The sequence below is a fragment of the Callithrix jacchus genome, chromosome 9 (assembly GCF_049354715.1).
Source record: "Callithrix jacchus isolate 240 chromosome 9, calJac240_pri, whole genome shotgun sequence".
NCBI lineage: Eukaryota > Metazoa > Chordata > Mammalia > Primates > Cebidae > Callithrix > Callithrix jacchus.
Window position 1 is genome coordinate 31,034,631 of NC_133510.1, and position 13,920 is coordinate 31,048,550.

Sequence of the window (13,920 nt, forward strand, 5' to 3'; positions counted from 1 at the left end):
CCATTGTGTTCTAATTTTTCGACACCTGCCTATGAGTGAGAACACATGGTGTTTGGTTTTCTGTTCTTGTGTCAGTTTGCTGAGAATGATGGTTTCCAGATTCATCCATGTCCCTACAAAGGACACAAACTCTTCATTTTTTATGGCTGCATAGTAAGTATTCCATGGTGTATATGTGCCACATTTTCCTGGTCCAGTCTATCATTGATGGCATTTGGGTTGTTTCTAGGTCTTTGCTATTGTAAACAGTGCCTCAATGAACATACATGTGCATGTGTCTTTATAATAGAATGATTTATAATTTTTTGGATATATACCCAGTAATGGGATTGCTGGGTCAAATGAAATTTCTATTTCTAGGTCCTTGAGGAATCGCTACACTGTCTTCCACAATATTTGAACTAGTTTCCACTAACACCAACAATATAAAAGTGTTTCTGTTTCTCCACATCCTCTCCAGCATCTGTGGTCTCCAGATTTTTTAATGATTGCCATTCTAACTGGCATAAGATGGTATCCAATGATTTGCATTTCTCTAATGACCAGTGATGATGAGCATTTTTCATATGTTTTTTGGCCTCATAGATGTCTTCTTTTGTAAAGTGTCTGTTCATATCCTTTGCCCACTTTTGAATGGGCTTGTTTTTTTCTTGTAAATCTGTTTTAGTTCTTTGTGGATTCTGGATATCAGCCCTTTGTCAGAGGGGTAGATGGCAAAAATTTTTTCCCATTCTATTGGTTGCCGGTTCACTCTAACAATTGTTTCCTTTGCTGTGCAGAAGCTCTGGAGTTTAATTAGATCCCATTTGTCTATTTTGGCTTCTGTTGCCATTGCTTTTGGTGTGTTAGTGATGAAGTCTCTGCCTATGCCTATGTCCTGAATGGTTTTGCCTAGGTTCTTTTCTAGGGTTTTTATGGTGTTAGGTCTTATGTTTAGATCTTTAATCCATCTGGAGTTAGTTTTAGTGTAAAGTGTCAGGAAGGGGTCCAGTTTCTGCATTCTGTGCAATGCTAGCCATTTTTCCCCACACCATTTACTGAACAGGGAATCCTTTCCCCATTGCTTGTTTTTCTCAGGTTTGTCAAAGATCAGATGATTGTAGATGTGTGGTGTTGCTTCTGAGGCCTCTGTTCTGTTCCATTGGTCTTTATCTTTGTTTTGGTACCAGTACCATGCTGTTTTGATTACTGTGGCCTTGTAGTGTAGTTTGAAGTCAGGCACCATGATGCCTCTAGCTTTGTTCTTTTTGCTTAGGATTGTTTTGTCTATGTGGGCTCTCTTTTGGTTCCATATGAAGTTTGAAGTGTTTTTTCCAACTCTGTGAAGAGGGTCGTAGGTAGCTTGATGGGGATAGTGTTGAATTTATAAATTACTTTGGGTAGTATGGCCATTTTCACATTATTGATTCTTCCCAACCGTGAGCATGTGTTTTTCCATCTGTTTGTGTCCTCTCTTATTTCACTGAGCAGTGGTTTGTAGTGCTCCTTGAAGAGGTCCTTTATATCCTTTGTTAGTTGTATTCCTAGGTATTTTGTTCTCTTTGTAGCAATTCTGAATGGGAGTTCACTTTTGATTTGGCTCTCTGTTTGTCTGTTATTGGTGTATAGAAATCCTCATGATTTCTGCACATTGATTTTGTATCTTGAGACTTTGCTGAAGTTGCTTATCAGTTTCAGGAGATTTGGGGCTGAGATGATGGGGTCTTCTAAATACACAATTGTGTCATCTGCAAATGGAGACAATTTGGCTTCCTCTTTTCCTAATTGAATACCCTTTATATCTTTTTCTTGCCTGATTGCTCTGGCTAGAACTTCCAATCCTATTTGAATAGGAGTGGTGTGAGAAGGCATCCTTGTCTTGTGCAAGATTTCAAAGGGAATGCTTCCAGTTTTTGCCTGTCCAGTTTGGGCTGTGGGTTTGTCGTAAATAGCTTTTATTATTTTGTGATATATTCCATTGATACCTAGTTTATTGAGGGTTTTTAGCATAAAGGGCTGTTGAATTTTGTCAAAGGCCTTTTAAATGACCACATCTCATGAGAACTCACTCACTATGGTGAGAACAGCACCTAGGGGATCGTGCTGAGTCATTCAAGAGAAATCTGCCCTTTTGATCTATACACCTCCCACAAGACCCCATCTCTAGGATTAGGGATTACAATTCAAGGAGAGATTTGGGTGCAGACAAATATCCAAACTATATCACACACACAGAAAACATTTCTGTCATCACAAAATGTTTTCTTGGACAGACCTAGTCTAGTGGTCAAGAATGTAGTCTAGGGAATCAGGCTGTCAGGATTCAAAGCCTGTCAACCTTACTATATGACTTCAGGGGACATTTGTTAATCTCTCTGTAGCTCAATTTGTTCTCCTAAAAAATGGGAAAAATAATAGTACCTACTTGGGAATTGTGACAGTGTCTACTTAAGAGGTTTACTATATGAATTAAGTGACATGATGCACTCAAAAAGTTTCATACCATGCTCAACACATTATAGTAAGCACTCAGTAAATGTTGGCTGAGGAGTAACTCCTCAGTAAATGAGATCTAAGAATTATGAGTTAGTTGGGTAGAAGAGGGTAAGATTTTCTCTTCTCTTTTTAAAAGTGTCTTCAAATTTAATTTGCTTAGTTTAAAGATAAAAGCTTTCTCCACTCAAAGGTTAAACTCTTGATCAAAAATGAATTCAGAAGTTCTCCTTTTCTAAATATTCTAGAGAAGCACCCTTTGCTTAGAACACTTTGAGCTTCAAACAACAAAGAGGGATGTATCCAATTGAGAAATAAGGAGGAAGAAGGGATTAGGGAGTTCTTTCCTTTAATAGACAATCACTACGCAGGAAACTGAATATCAGAAACCAGGGAGCTACTTTAACTCCTAGGGGGACTCTAGATATAATGCTACAGTTAGTGAGATGTGGAAAAAAATCAGAGTTTTATGAAATGATCAAGTACCTCACTTCTTAAATCTTGCCCTTATCTACCAAAAGCTACAAACTTGAAGCTGTGCCGGTGGACCTCTGTTCTAATGTTAGAATAGATAAGTAAATCTATGAAAAAAATACTTAGAAATGAACAATATTATAATAAAGCTTTTAATATATGATCAGAAAGACTGCAAATCAATGGAGAAAAAAACATTAATTCACAAATAATGGAATGACTGGATAACAATTTGAGGGAAATAACATACAGTTATTATGTTACATATCAAAACAAATTTCACATGGAAAAAGTGTTAAATATTAAAATGAATCAAAATGAAGGAAAGATAATTAAATATCAAAGTTCTAGGAAGGGAGATAACTGTTTACATTTTTCAATGATAAAATATACCTCAAAGAAAAGATTAGTTCTTAAAGAAAGTGTTCATTCTGCTGCAGCTAACTAGTCCCCATCTTCTAATCAAATACTATTCCATGCCATGGAAGTGCTATGCAATAACTCTCCAAGTAGCACCTTATACCACTTAAAAACCTTAAAAATCTCTAATGTGAAGGTGACACAGTCAAGAAATGTAAACACTTAGGAAAACAAAAAAGTAATACCTGATGAAGTCATCTACGTTCATGGAACAGGCCATTTGTCACTAAAACGTGCGCTGGTTAGGATTTGCTGTATTTTATCTGCTATGCTGAAATCTTCTGGTATTATCTATCAATATAAGATTTACAATAAATGAATGACACATCTTTTAAAAAAAGAAAAGAAAAGAATAGTACTTCTATAGACATAAAATTAGCAAAAAAAAAAAAAAGAGTCACAACTACAGACTAGAAAAATATATTTAGCAGATTTGGTTTCTTTGTCAGAGTAAAAACATAAACATTAGTAAGAAAAGCACTTACTGCTGGGTGTAGTGGCTCATACCTTTGATCCCAATTGCTCAGAAGGCCCACTTGAGCCTAGGCATTCAAGGCTGCAGTCAGCCATGATCATGCCACTGCCCTCCAGCTTGGGTGACAAAGTAACACCTTGCCTCTAAAACTTTTTTAAAAAGCAATTACTTCCCCATAAATAAAACTACAAAAGGTAAATAAACAAGTCACTAAAAAAGTACACCTACTAAAATAAAAGAGGAAATCATTCAGCCTTTAAATAATTGTACCTTAATTGTAAACTAAAATAATAACTATTTTCACATACTATAGTAAAAAAGTTCCCCATAATAATTTATAATGCTGACAGAGATATACTGGAATGATTATTTTTGTGCACTGTGAGTATTATTAAAAAATACGCAATGCAACATATACAATCCCCACCCCCACACACAAATATATTTTTCTCTTTAATCCCAGGTCTGAGAATCTAACCTAAAGAAATAATATAAAGTATAAAACAAGCTATATGCATGCCAATATTCATCTCAACATTGTCATACAGATTTAAGGAAGAATCTAAAATATCCAACAATAGAACAGTTAAATTATAGTAACTTTCTATACAATGCAATTATGTGTTATAATATATTCTAAATATGTATTAGAAGATTATATATTATTATTCAGCTGTTGAAGTAATGGCAATCTTATAATAAAAATTAAGATAAAAATATGTATAATTATATATTCACTTTACAAAAAGGTTGAAAATAAAGGAAATGGACTATTAAAACAAACTGAAATGCTGATAGTAATAGGATTAAAAAAATAGAAGTATAGCTGAAAATTAAATGTTGACTGTTTTCTAATCTTGATTTTCAAAAGTTAGCATGAAAAATGGCAAGGACTTCCTTAACAATAAATATAGCCAAAATTAGCGGGGTCTTAAGGAAAATTATTTTACTGTGTCACTATATAAACATAATTAATTTTAATAATAAGTTTTGATAATAGGTGCTTATTCCTATTCCTGCTATTCCTTCCTATTTCTACTATTATTCCTAATAGACTGAGTTTCAGTGAGTCACTTTTATCTTCATTTTTACCAAAGTAATATTTATTACAGTGAAATTCATAGTTAAGCATATAGTTTGATAAGTTTGATAAATCAAAATACAAAATATATCGAACATTCTAGACAATACCTTCGGATCCCCTTTCAGGTAATATCTACTTTCAATAGGCAACCTTCACTTTATTTCTTTGTAATAAATTCATTTTGCCTGTAATTAAATTTATATAAAATATGATTACACAGATTGTACTCATATCTCCTGTTGAATTGACCATTTTATTGTTACTTAATGTCCCTCCGTATCAATCAAAAGACTTCTTGACTTGAAATTAATTTTGTCTGATATTTATTTAGCCACACAGTATATTGTTTTGTTCATCTACTTCCAATCTATCAATTGTTTTATATTTAAAGTGTATTTTTAATAGCTAAGGTACAGTTCTGATTTTTTATAAGAACTGTAAAATGTGAAAATATGTATCTTTTATTGAAGTGCTTTATTTACATTTAATTTGTGACACTGATGGATTTAGGACTACTATTTTGTCATTTGTTTTCTATTTGTTCCATCTATATTTTATACATCTATTTATCCATTTCTGCCTTCTTTTTTCTTTAATAGCATTTTTATTTAAATTGTTCTATTGATTTTAAACTGTAACTTCTTATATTATTTATTGTCCTAAAGATTATAATAAATATCATTAACTTATTATATTATAATTAGATATAAATTATACTACTCATATAAAATATAAGAACTTTGCAACATTATAATTTATCCCCACAGTCTTTGTACTAAAACAATAATATATTTTATAACTCTGTTCACTATAAATCTTACAGTTCCATGTTACTATTTTTGCTTTAATAAGTCATGTCTTTTAAAGAAATTAAGAAAAGAAAAATAGTATATTTTATATTTATTCACATATAGTAGTCACCCCCTTTTCCACAAGGGGTATGTGTTTTAAGACTCCAAGTGAATGCCTGAAACCACAATAGTGCTGAACCTTAGTAAACCCTATATATACTATATTTTTTTCTATACATACCTATGATAAAATTTAATTTATGTTAGGCACAGTATTGGACAACAATAATAATAAAATGGAATAATTATAATAATATACTGTAATAAAAATTATGTGAATGTGATTTCTGTCTGTCTGTCACTCTCTCTCTCACTCGCTCACTTGCTGGCTTGCTCTCTCAAAATGTTTTATTGTACATTTTACTTACTTATTTTGGGACCATGGTTGACCACAGGTAACTGAAACTGTGGAAAGAAAAAACACAGATAAGGGAAGACTACTGTATTTACCATTTCTGGTGCTCTTCATTTCTTCTTCCATATTGGAGTCTCCTTCTGGTTACATTCCCTTCAGCTTGAATAATGCTCCTTAGCATTTTCCTTGTTGCAGGTGTGCTAGTACCAAGTTCTTTCAACTCTTATTTATCTGAAAATGTCTTTATATTTGAATAATATTTTCACTGGATATAGAATTCAGGATTGACAGATTTGTTTCCAGAACTTTAAAGGTGATATTCTATTGTTTTCTAGTTTCTATTGTTTCTGATACAGCGATCATTTGTTTCCCCCACCCCCTTTTTCCTTTCATGATTCTCTGTCTTTGGTTTTTAGTAGTTTAACTATGATACACTTAGGTCTGATTTTCTTTTTTGTCTTTATTTTCTTTGGGGTTTGCTGTGCTTTCTGGATATCTAAGTTGATGTCATTTCACCAAACTTGAGAAAAGTTGAGCCATTTTTTTTCATATATTTTGTCAGCCACATTTTTTCTCTCATAGTTTTCTGAGACTCCAGTTAAACATTTGTTTAGATGGTTTAATTATCCTAAATGTCACTAAAGTTCTACTTTTATTTCAATGTTTTTCTCTTTGTTTTATGGATTGGAAAATTTCTATTGCTTTGTCTTCAAATTTACTGACTTTTTCTTCTGCCATCTCTAATCTGTTACTAGGTTCATCCAGTGAATCTTTTCATTTTAGATATTGCATTTTGCAGTTCCAGAATTACCACTTAATTTTTAATAGTTTAATTTCTCTGCCAAATTTTACTATTTGTTCATGCATTATGACCATATCTTTTTACATTTTTGGCATATTTATGATAAATACTTTCCAGTCTTTGCTAATTACAACATCTGGATCATCGTTGAGTCATTTTCCATTCACTACTTTTTCTCTTGATTAGAAACCACATTTTCCTGTTTTTCTTCACATGTCTATTAATTTTTACAATATATTGGATATGATAGATGCTATGTTGTATAGACTGTAAGTTCAATTGGCTTCTTGTGAAGACTGTTTTTGTTCTAGCAGGTTGTAAATCATTGGCCAATAACCTGGCCAATAATTGGCGAGGTTGGCTTTACACCAGTTAGGTGGGTCTGTTTTAAATTTACCTTTGGTTTTAATCTGTAGGTTTTGTTTTACTCCTAATCATGGCCCTTTTGGGCCTTCAGTGGAAAGCTTGAATTGTTTGTTTGTTTTTTTCCTTTTATGTTTAGTTGACACATAGTGGTTATACATAGTTATAGGTGTACAGACAATATTTTGATACACATGTACAATACTTAACGATCAGGGTAATTAGGATATTTTTTACCTCAAACATTTATTATTACTTTGTGTTGGGAACATTCAAAATCCTTTTTTCTAGATTTTTGAACATATACAATAAATTATTTTAACTATATTTATCCTACAGTGTTATAGAGCACTAGAACTTATTCCTCCTATGTTCTTCCTTACTCCAGCTGTAATTTTGTATCCTTTGACTAACTTCTTCCTACCCTCTTCCCCCCATACTCTCCCTATCTTCTGATAACCATAATCTTCCTTCTATAAGATGAAATTTTTAGCTCCAACATATGAGGGGGAACATGTAGTATATATCTTTCTGCCCCTAGCTTATTTCACATAGTGTCCTCCAGGCTCACCTATGTTACTGCAAATGACAAGATTTCATTCTTCTTAGGTCTGGATAGTATTCCATTGTGGATATATACCACATTTTCTTTGTTCATTCATCTGTTGACAGACATTTAGGTTGATTATACATCTTGGCGATTGTGAATAGTACTGCATGGGGGTTCGGATAAATCTTCAATATACTGATTTTCTTTCCTTTGGATAAATACCCAGTAGTGAGATTGCTGGATCATATGTTAGATCTATTTTTAGTTTTTTGAGAAACTTTCATACTGTTTATAATGGGTGTACTAATTTATATTCCCACCCACATTGCATAAGGGTTCCCTTTCCTCTGCATCCTCACCAGTATTTGTAGTTTATTGTCTTTTGATAAAAGCCCTTCTAACTGGAGTGAGATGATAGCTCACTGTGGTTTTGATCTGCATTTTTCTGATGATTAGTGATGTTGAACATTTTTTAATATATATGTTGGCCATTTGTATGACTTCTTTTGAGTAATATCTATTCAAATCCTTTGCCCATTTTTAATTGGATTGTTCGCAGTTTTTTGCTATTGAGTTATTTGAGTTCCTTGTACATTCTGGATATGAGTCCCTTGTCAGATGAATAGTTTGCAAATATTTTCTTTCATTCTTCAAGTTGTCTCTTCACTCTGTTGATTGTTTTCTTTGCTGTGCAGTTTGATGTAGTTTCATTTATCTATTTTTGTTTTTGCTGCCTGTGCTTTTGTGGTCTTACCCACAAAATATTTGCGTAGACCTGTGTCCTAATGCATTGTCTTATTTTTTTTCTAGTAGTTTTACAGTTGCAGGTATTAATATTACATGTTACTTTTTAATCCATTTTTAGTTGATCTTTTGTAGATGGTGAGGGACAGAAGTCTAAGTAAAGCTTAAACTGTTTATCACTCCTTTACATCTTAGAAGGACACAAATTTCACACACTGCTTCAGTTAGCAGCATCTGAAATCTCTCCTTGGATCTTTCAACCTTCCAACTGTGGCTCTCTTGATTTTCTCTTTAGAGTTTCTTCTGCAATTCAAAGACCAGCGTTTGTTTACTGATTCATTTCTTCTTTTGTAGCTATTTTCCCCTCAATTTTCAGCCACTCTGACAATCCCCAAGCTATCCTCTGACACTTCAGGATTATAAGAGTGTGGCTTTCTGCTTTCCTTATAGTTATCTCAAGCTGCACAGATTAGGGAGTGCCCTAAGGGGGAATACCAAGTGAAAACACCACTCACACAGTACATTTTCCTTCTTTCCAAAGATTGAAACTGCTCTAGTGTCTGCTTGACACTCTCCATTGCTTTCAATTTTTATTTTTGTATTTTGTTCAGACTTTATAGTTGTTATCTATAGGAGGGTTAGTCTTATAAAAGAAACTATGCTATTAGTAAAACTGGAACCCAAGTAGAATGTTTTATTACTTGTTCATGTGTGAACTATGCTTCCCTAATTAAGGAGCTGCCATTGAAATGGTTTGTAGAATCCTGTTATAGCAGAACATATCCATATGGAATAAGCAACACACTTCTGGAAGATTTTAGAAAATGAAGAGTCTCTCCGTAAGACATACTTATGGGAATAATACTAGTGGTTTCTTTCCCATAGGGTTCTAATGTTAACTGCACATATTCAGTGACAGAAGGCTCCAGAAATTCCCCAATTATATTTCTGCTCCAAAACCATATAATTTGAGGAGCTGATATTCCCAGGAACTGGGATACCCATTACTTTTTTGAGCCAATGAATTAGGAAAGATCATGTAACCTGGTTATGTTCAGAAAGGCTGTGCCTCTGAGCCTGCCCCTCAAAGGGGACTTTTGCAGACAGGAGAGGAAAAAGTGGCTCCAGCCTGGGGTATCATGGAGATTCTGAGGCACAGCTGAGTTCTCAAAGTCCCATTTGAACAGTTCTGTCTCTAGGAATATGTTAGGCGTTAGAGATATGATGACAAAGCTTTAAAATGACACTAGAGGTCTAAGAAATTATTGAGTCTGTCACTGCCAGAATAAGAACTCTGCTTAAGAATAACTTAGAAAAGATGAGGATAAGTTAAATTGATAATATTCTTCTTGGATACAGACTGGCTTTTTTCCTCATTTGGTGTGCTTCAGCACAGGCTGGAGTATCAAAATCTTTTTGGGTTTCCTCTTATAGAAACAAAGACACTTTTGATCCTTATCATATTAAAGTATAATGCATTTCAATCATCAAAAGCCAATTTTCTGAGAGAAACTGTAGAATGGAGGATGTATTTTAGAGTCAGGCTAGCCTGAGTTTTAATCCCAGCTCTACCATTTATTAGCTGTGTGATTTTGGACATGATATTGAAGCTTTCTGATCTTCAGTTCCTGAATCTAAAATGTGTGACTATTAATAGGAATCCCACTGGGAATGCTGTGAGATTGAAATTAGATAATGTATTTTAAATGCCTGGTAAAGTGTCTGACACAGAGTACACACTTAAGGAGTGGAGGGATATTATCACCATCATGGTTTTTAAAACGATATTAACATTATTGTATAAGGTAGTTGGTTGAGAAAGTTAAGAGTGTAGGGAATCAAAAGAATAGGATAGAAGGTTTTTCTTCTTTGTATAACACTATATTGTTTTGAAACTTCAGATCAAAAACTAATTATGCATATCTGGCTCTTCCCTGCCTATTTATCCTATTTCATCTCCACAGTTTTCTTCCCCAACTGAAAATTCTTACCCAAACCTTTTTTTCAGTTTCTTAACTGCACAAAAGTCTCCTCATTTCAAAGCCTCTCCTCATGCTGTTTCCTGTGCTTTTGGCCACCTTTTTGTGCAGTCTCCAGGTCTCCATTTAAATATCACCTCACTGAGTGGTCTGCCTAGCCACTGACTAAGTAGCTAGTCTTTTATTAATCTCACACCACCACCTAGTTTATTTCCTTTTGTCTTAGTCAGTTCAGGCTGCTGTAACAGAATACCATAGACCGGGTGGCTTAAACAATGGAAATTCATTCCCCGTAATTCTGGAGGCTGAGAAATTCATTTCTCACACTCCAAGATCCAGACCCTGGCAGATCTGGTATCTGGCAATGACACACTTTCTGTTTGCAGATGGCCATTTCTCATTGTATCATATGGTAGATAGAGAGAGAGGAAGCATGTGTTTTCATCTTTTTATAAGGGCACTGATCCCATTCATGAGAGCTCTACCCTCGTGAATGGGATCAGTGCCTCACTGATTACCTCTCAAAGACTTTACTTTCTAATACCATCACACTGGGGGTTAGGATTTCAGCAGATGAATTTTAAGGGGATGCAAACATTTAGTTCATAGCACCTTTCTAGCACTTTTCACAATTTTTTATTATATGTCTGCTTGATACTTAATAGTTTTCTCCTTTGATAAACTACAAACCCTGCCCTGTGAGGGTAGTGACCATGTCTGCTTTATTTATTAATATACATAGTGCTTACATAGACTCAGTACATGTTTTGCAAATAAATAAAAGAAAATAGGATACAAGAGGATGCCAATGGGTAAATAAAGCCAGTTTATGACTTCACACAAATACACTGGGCATAATTGGGTCTGCAATAGTAGAGTTATGAAAAGTGATTGGGCCATTGAAATTTTAGGAATACAGAAATAAACTATACAGTTTTATTTGTAATTACCAGTCAATAAATGTGATCATTTACTAATGGCTTAAAAATTCATACTCTGTTTTTCTTTCTGCTTTTCTTTTTTCTTTTTTTTTTAACCTAGAATGGCCACATCTGTTGCTCAGTGGATCCACAGTGCCTTCAGGAACTGTGAAGTTAACTGTCTCATGGGAGATTTCTGTTAAAAGAATGTTCTTTCATTAAAAAGACCAAAAAAAAAAAAAGTTAAAACTTAAATTGGGCGATTTGTGAGCAGCTAAATGCAGCTTTGTTAATAGCTGAGTGAACTTTCAATTATGAAATTTGTGGAATTTGGCAAAATCACAAGAGGAAAATTGTTGGGGCAAAATTAGACCCCAAGTCTGCCTCTACTGTGTCTGACATCACCATGTAGAAGAAAGGGCGTGGAATACACACCGTGACCTGAACCCTGCATAGAAAGCCTGAGCCCATTGGATCTGTGAAAGCCTCTAGCTTCACTCGTGCAGAAAATTTTCCTCTAGATCAGAATCTTCACGAATCAGTTAGGTTCCTCACTGCAAGAAATAAAATGTCAGGCAGTGAATGAATTATATTTTCAGAAGTAAAGCAAAGAAGCTATAACATGTTATGTACAGTACACACTCTGAAAAGAAATCTGAAACAAGTTATTGTAATGATAAAAATAATGCACAGGCATGGTTACTTAATATTTTCTAACAGGAAAAGTCATCCCTATTTCCTTGTTTTACTGCACTTAATATTATTTGGTTGAATTCGTTCAGTATAAGCTCGTTCTTGTGCAAAATTAAATAAATATTTCTCTTACCTTATAACACATGTGAGTCTGAGTATCTTGTTTAATGTGTTCTTCTTTTCTACAGATGGTTCACCATAAAATTCCATTCTAGTTCTGCTGATGAAAAACTCCTGCTATGCTCTTTACAAATTGAAAGTTCATTTTCATGAAATGATATGCCTAAGTAAGGGCTGTGATGGATACCTTAGTTCTTCCTCTCTAGATCCTCCGTTTCTCCCTTTCTACCTTGCTCTGCATCCGGGAGGGGGGCACTGACCTATACAGACCCTAATAGTGAGTTCCTTTGTCCTCTTGGTTCTTTTCTGGTTTCAATTATACTGCAGTAGGGAACACTGCTGGCATATTAGGAAGAGGTGAAGTTTAGATATTTATTCTGCTGGCTCCCTTCCTCCCTGGTCACTGCCATGATTTAACGTGTCACCATACTGAAGGCTGTATCTCTTGAAAGGTACTCCTCTCTGTCCCACCACCCGCTCCAGGTTCTGATGACTTCTACTGTTTTCATCTTCTGGCTTAGGAATATTAACAGCTCTGGCTATTCTGTCCTTGGGAGGTAACTGTTCGATTTTCTTTCCTCTATTTCTAGCCACGTCTTTATAAATGGTCCCTTTGTTAAACTCTTTAATTAGCCAGCTTGAGTGTGCCATCTGTTTCCTGCCAGGACCCTAACTGATACACATAAGGAGAGGAGTATGTGAGGGTTGGGAATGTCTTCAAGAATTGGTCCTTCACGTTTTGCTATAAAAAATTTGTAAATCCCAATGTTAGAAGAGATTATGATGTTACATATTAAATTTTTTGATACACCAGAATCTTAGAGGGGATAAAAGTAAGCAGTCTGAAAAGCATTAAAGCAGCTGATCCAATATTGCCCTGTTACATTTCACACTAGAGTGAAGAGAAAATATAAGTACTGTCAAATTAATTTTTTGATGCATAAAGGCATTTTTTAAAAAAATTAAAATGAACACGAGGTGATCACCACAAGCTACAGAAATGGTAAAGTGGCTTTTAACTGTTCACCCACTATTGCTATGGAAACAACCTAGCATGAGCTGAACTGCAAGATAATTCATAAACGTCTTCACACTTTGGCATGGTAATATTTATTGAATGTGTAAAATCAAGTATGTGTATTCCCTGAATTTATCATAAATGATTTTTCTGTATCCTTTTTTAAATTTAATTCAACAGAGCATAAGGTTTATTTTTTATCAGCTATATTACAAAGCTAAGTAGCAATTTAACTTCCAAGAAGATATCTGTTAATTTCAAGTTTTTTCAACTTATTTTTTTCCTTATATAGGTTTGTGATTTTATATTGAATCCTCCTGAAAAAATATATTTTAACTTATCTTTATGAGGAGAGTAAGAAATTAAGTGTGCAGGCAAGTGTGTGTGTGTGTACACCTAAATAGATACATATTTATCATTTAGGTATCTTACGTCCTTCTGGAAGGAGAGGCAAGGATGGAATTTTATATTACAAATCCTTTGGAAATCTTTGTAGGGCTCTAGGCATATTGGTGGCTTGCAGATCCTTGGTTTCTATAAGCCACTGAGTGAAATAAAACTCATAGTTAAGAAGAAAAGAAGGAAAAAACAAGACTGTGA

At 34.3% G+C, this 13,920-nt stretch overlaps 1 protein-coding gene across 1 annotated transcript in view; it reads left to right on the plus strand.

The window, feature by feature from the left end:
• Window positions 1-12,322, plus strand: part of NELL2 (neural EGFL like 2) — a 396,829-nt gene extending 384,507 nt beyond the window's left edge. The window contains exon 21 of the mRNA XM_035255757.3: window positions 11,611-12,322. Coding sequence (XP_035111648.1) covers window positions 11,611-11,661 — 51 coding nt within the window. The 3' untranslated portion in view covers window positions 11,662-12,322. The remainder of the gene's footprint in view (window positions 1-11,610) is intronic.
• The last annotated feature ends 1,598 nt before the right edge of the window (window positions 12,323-13,920 follow it).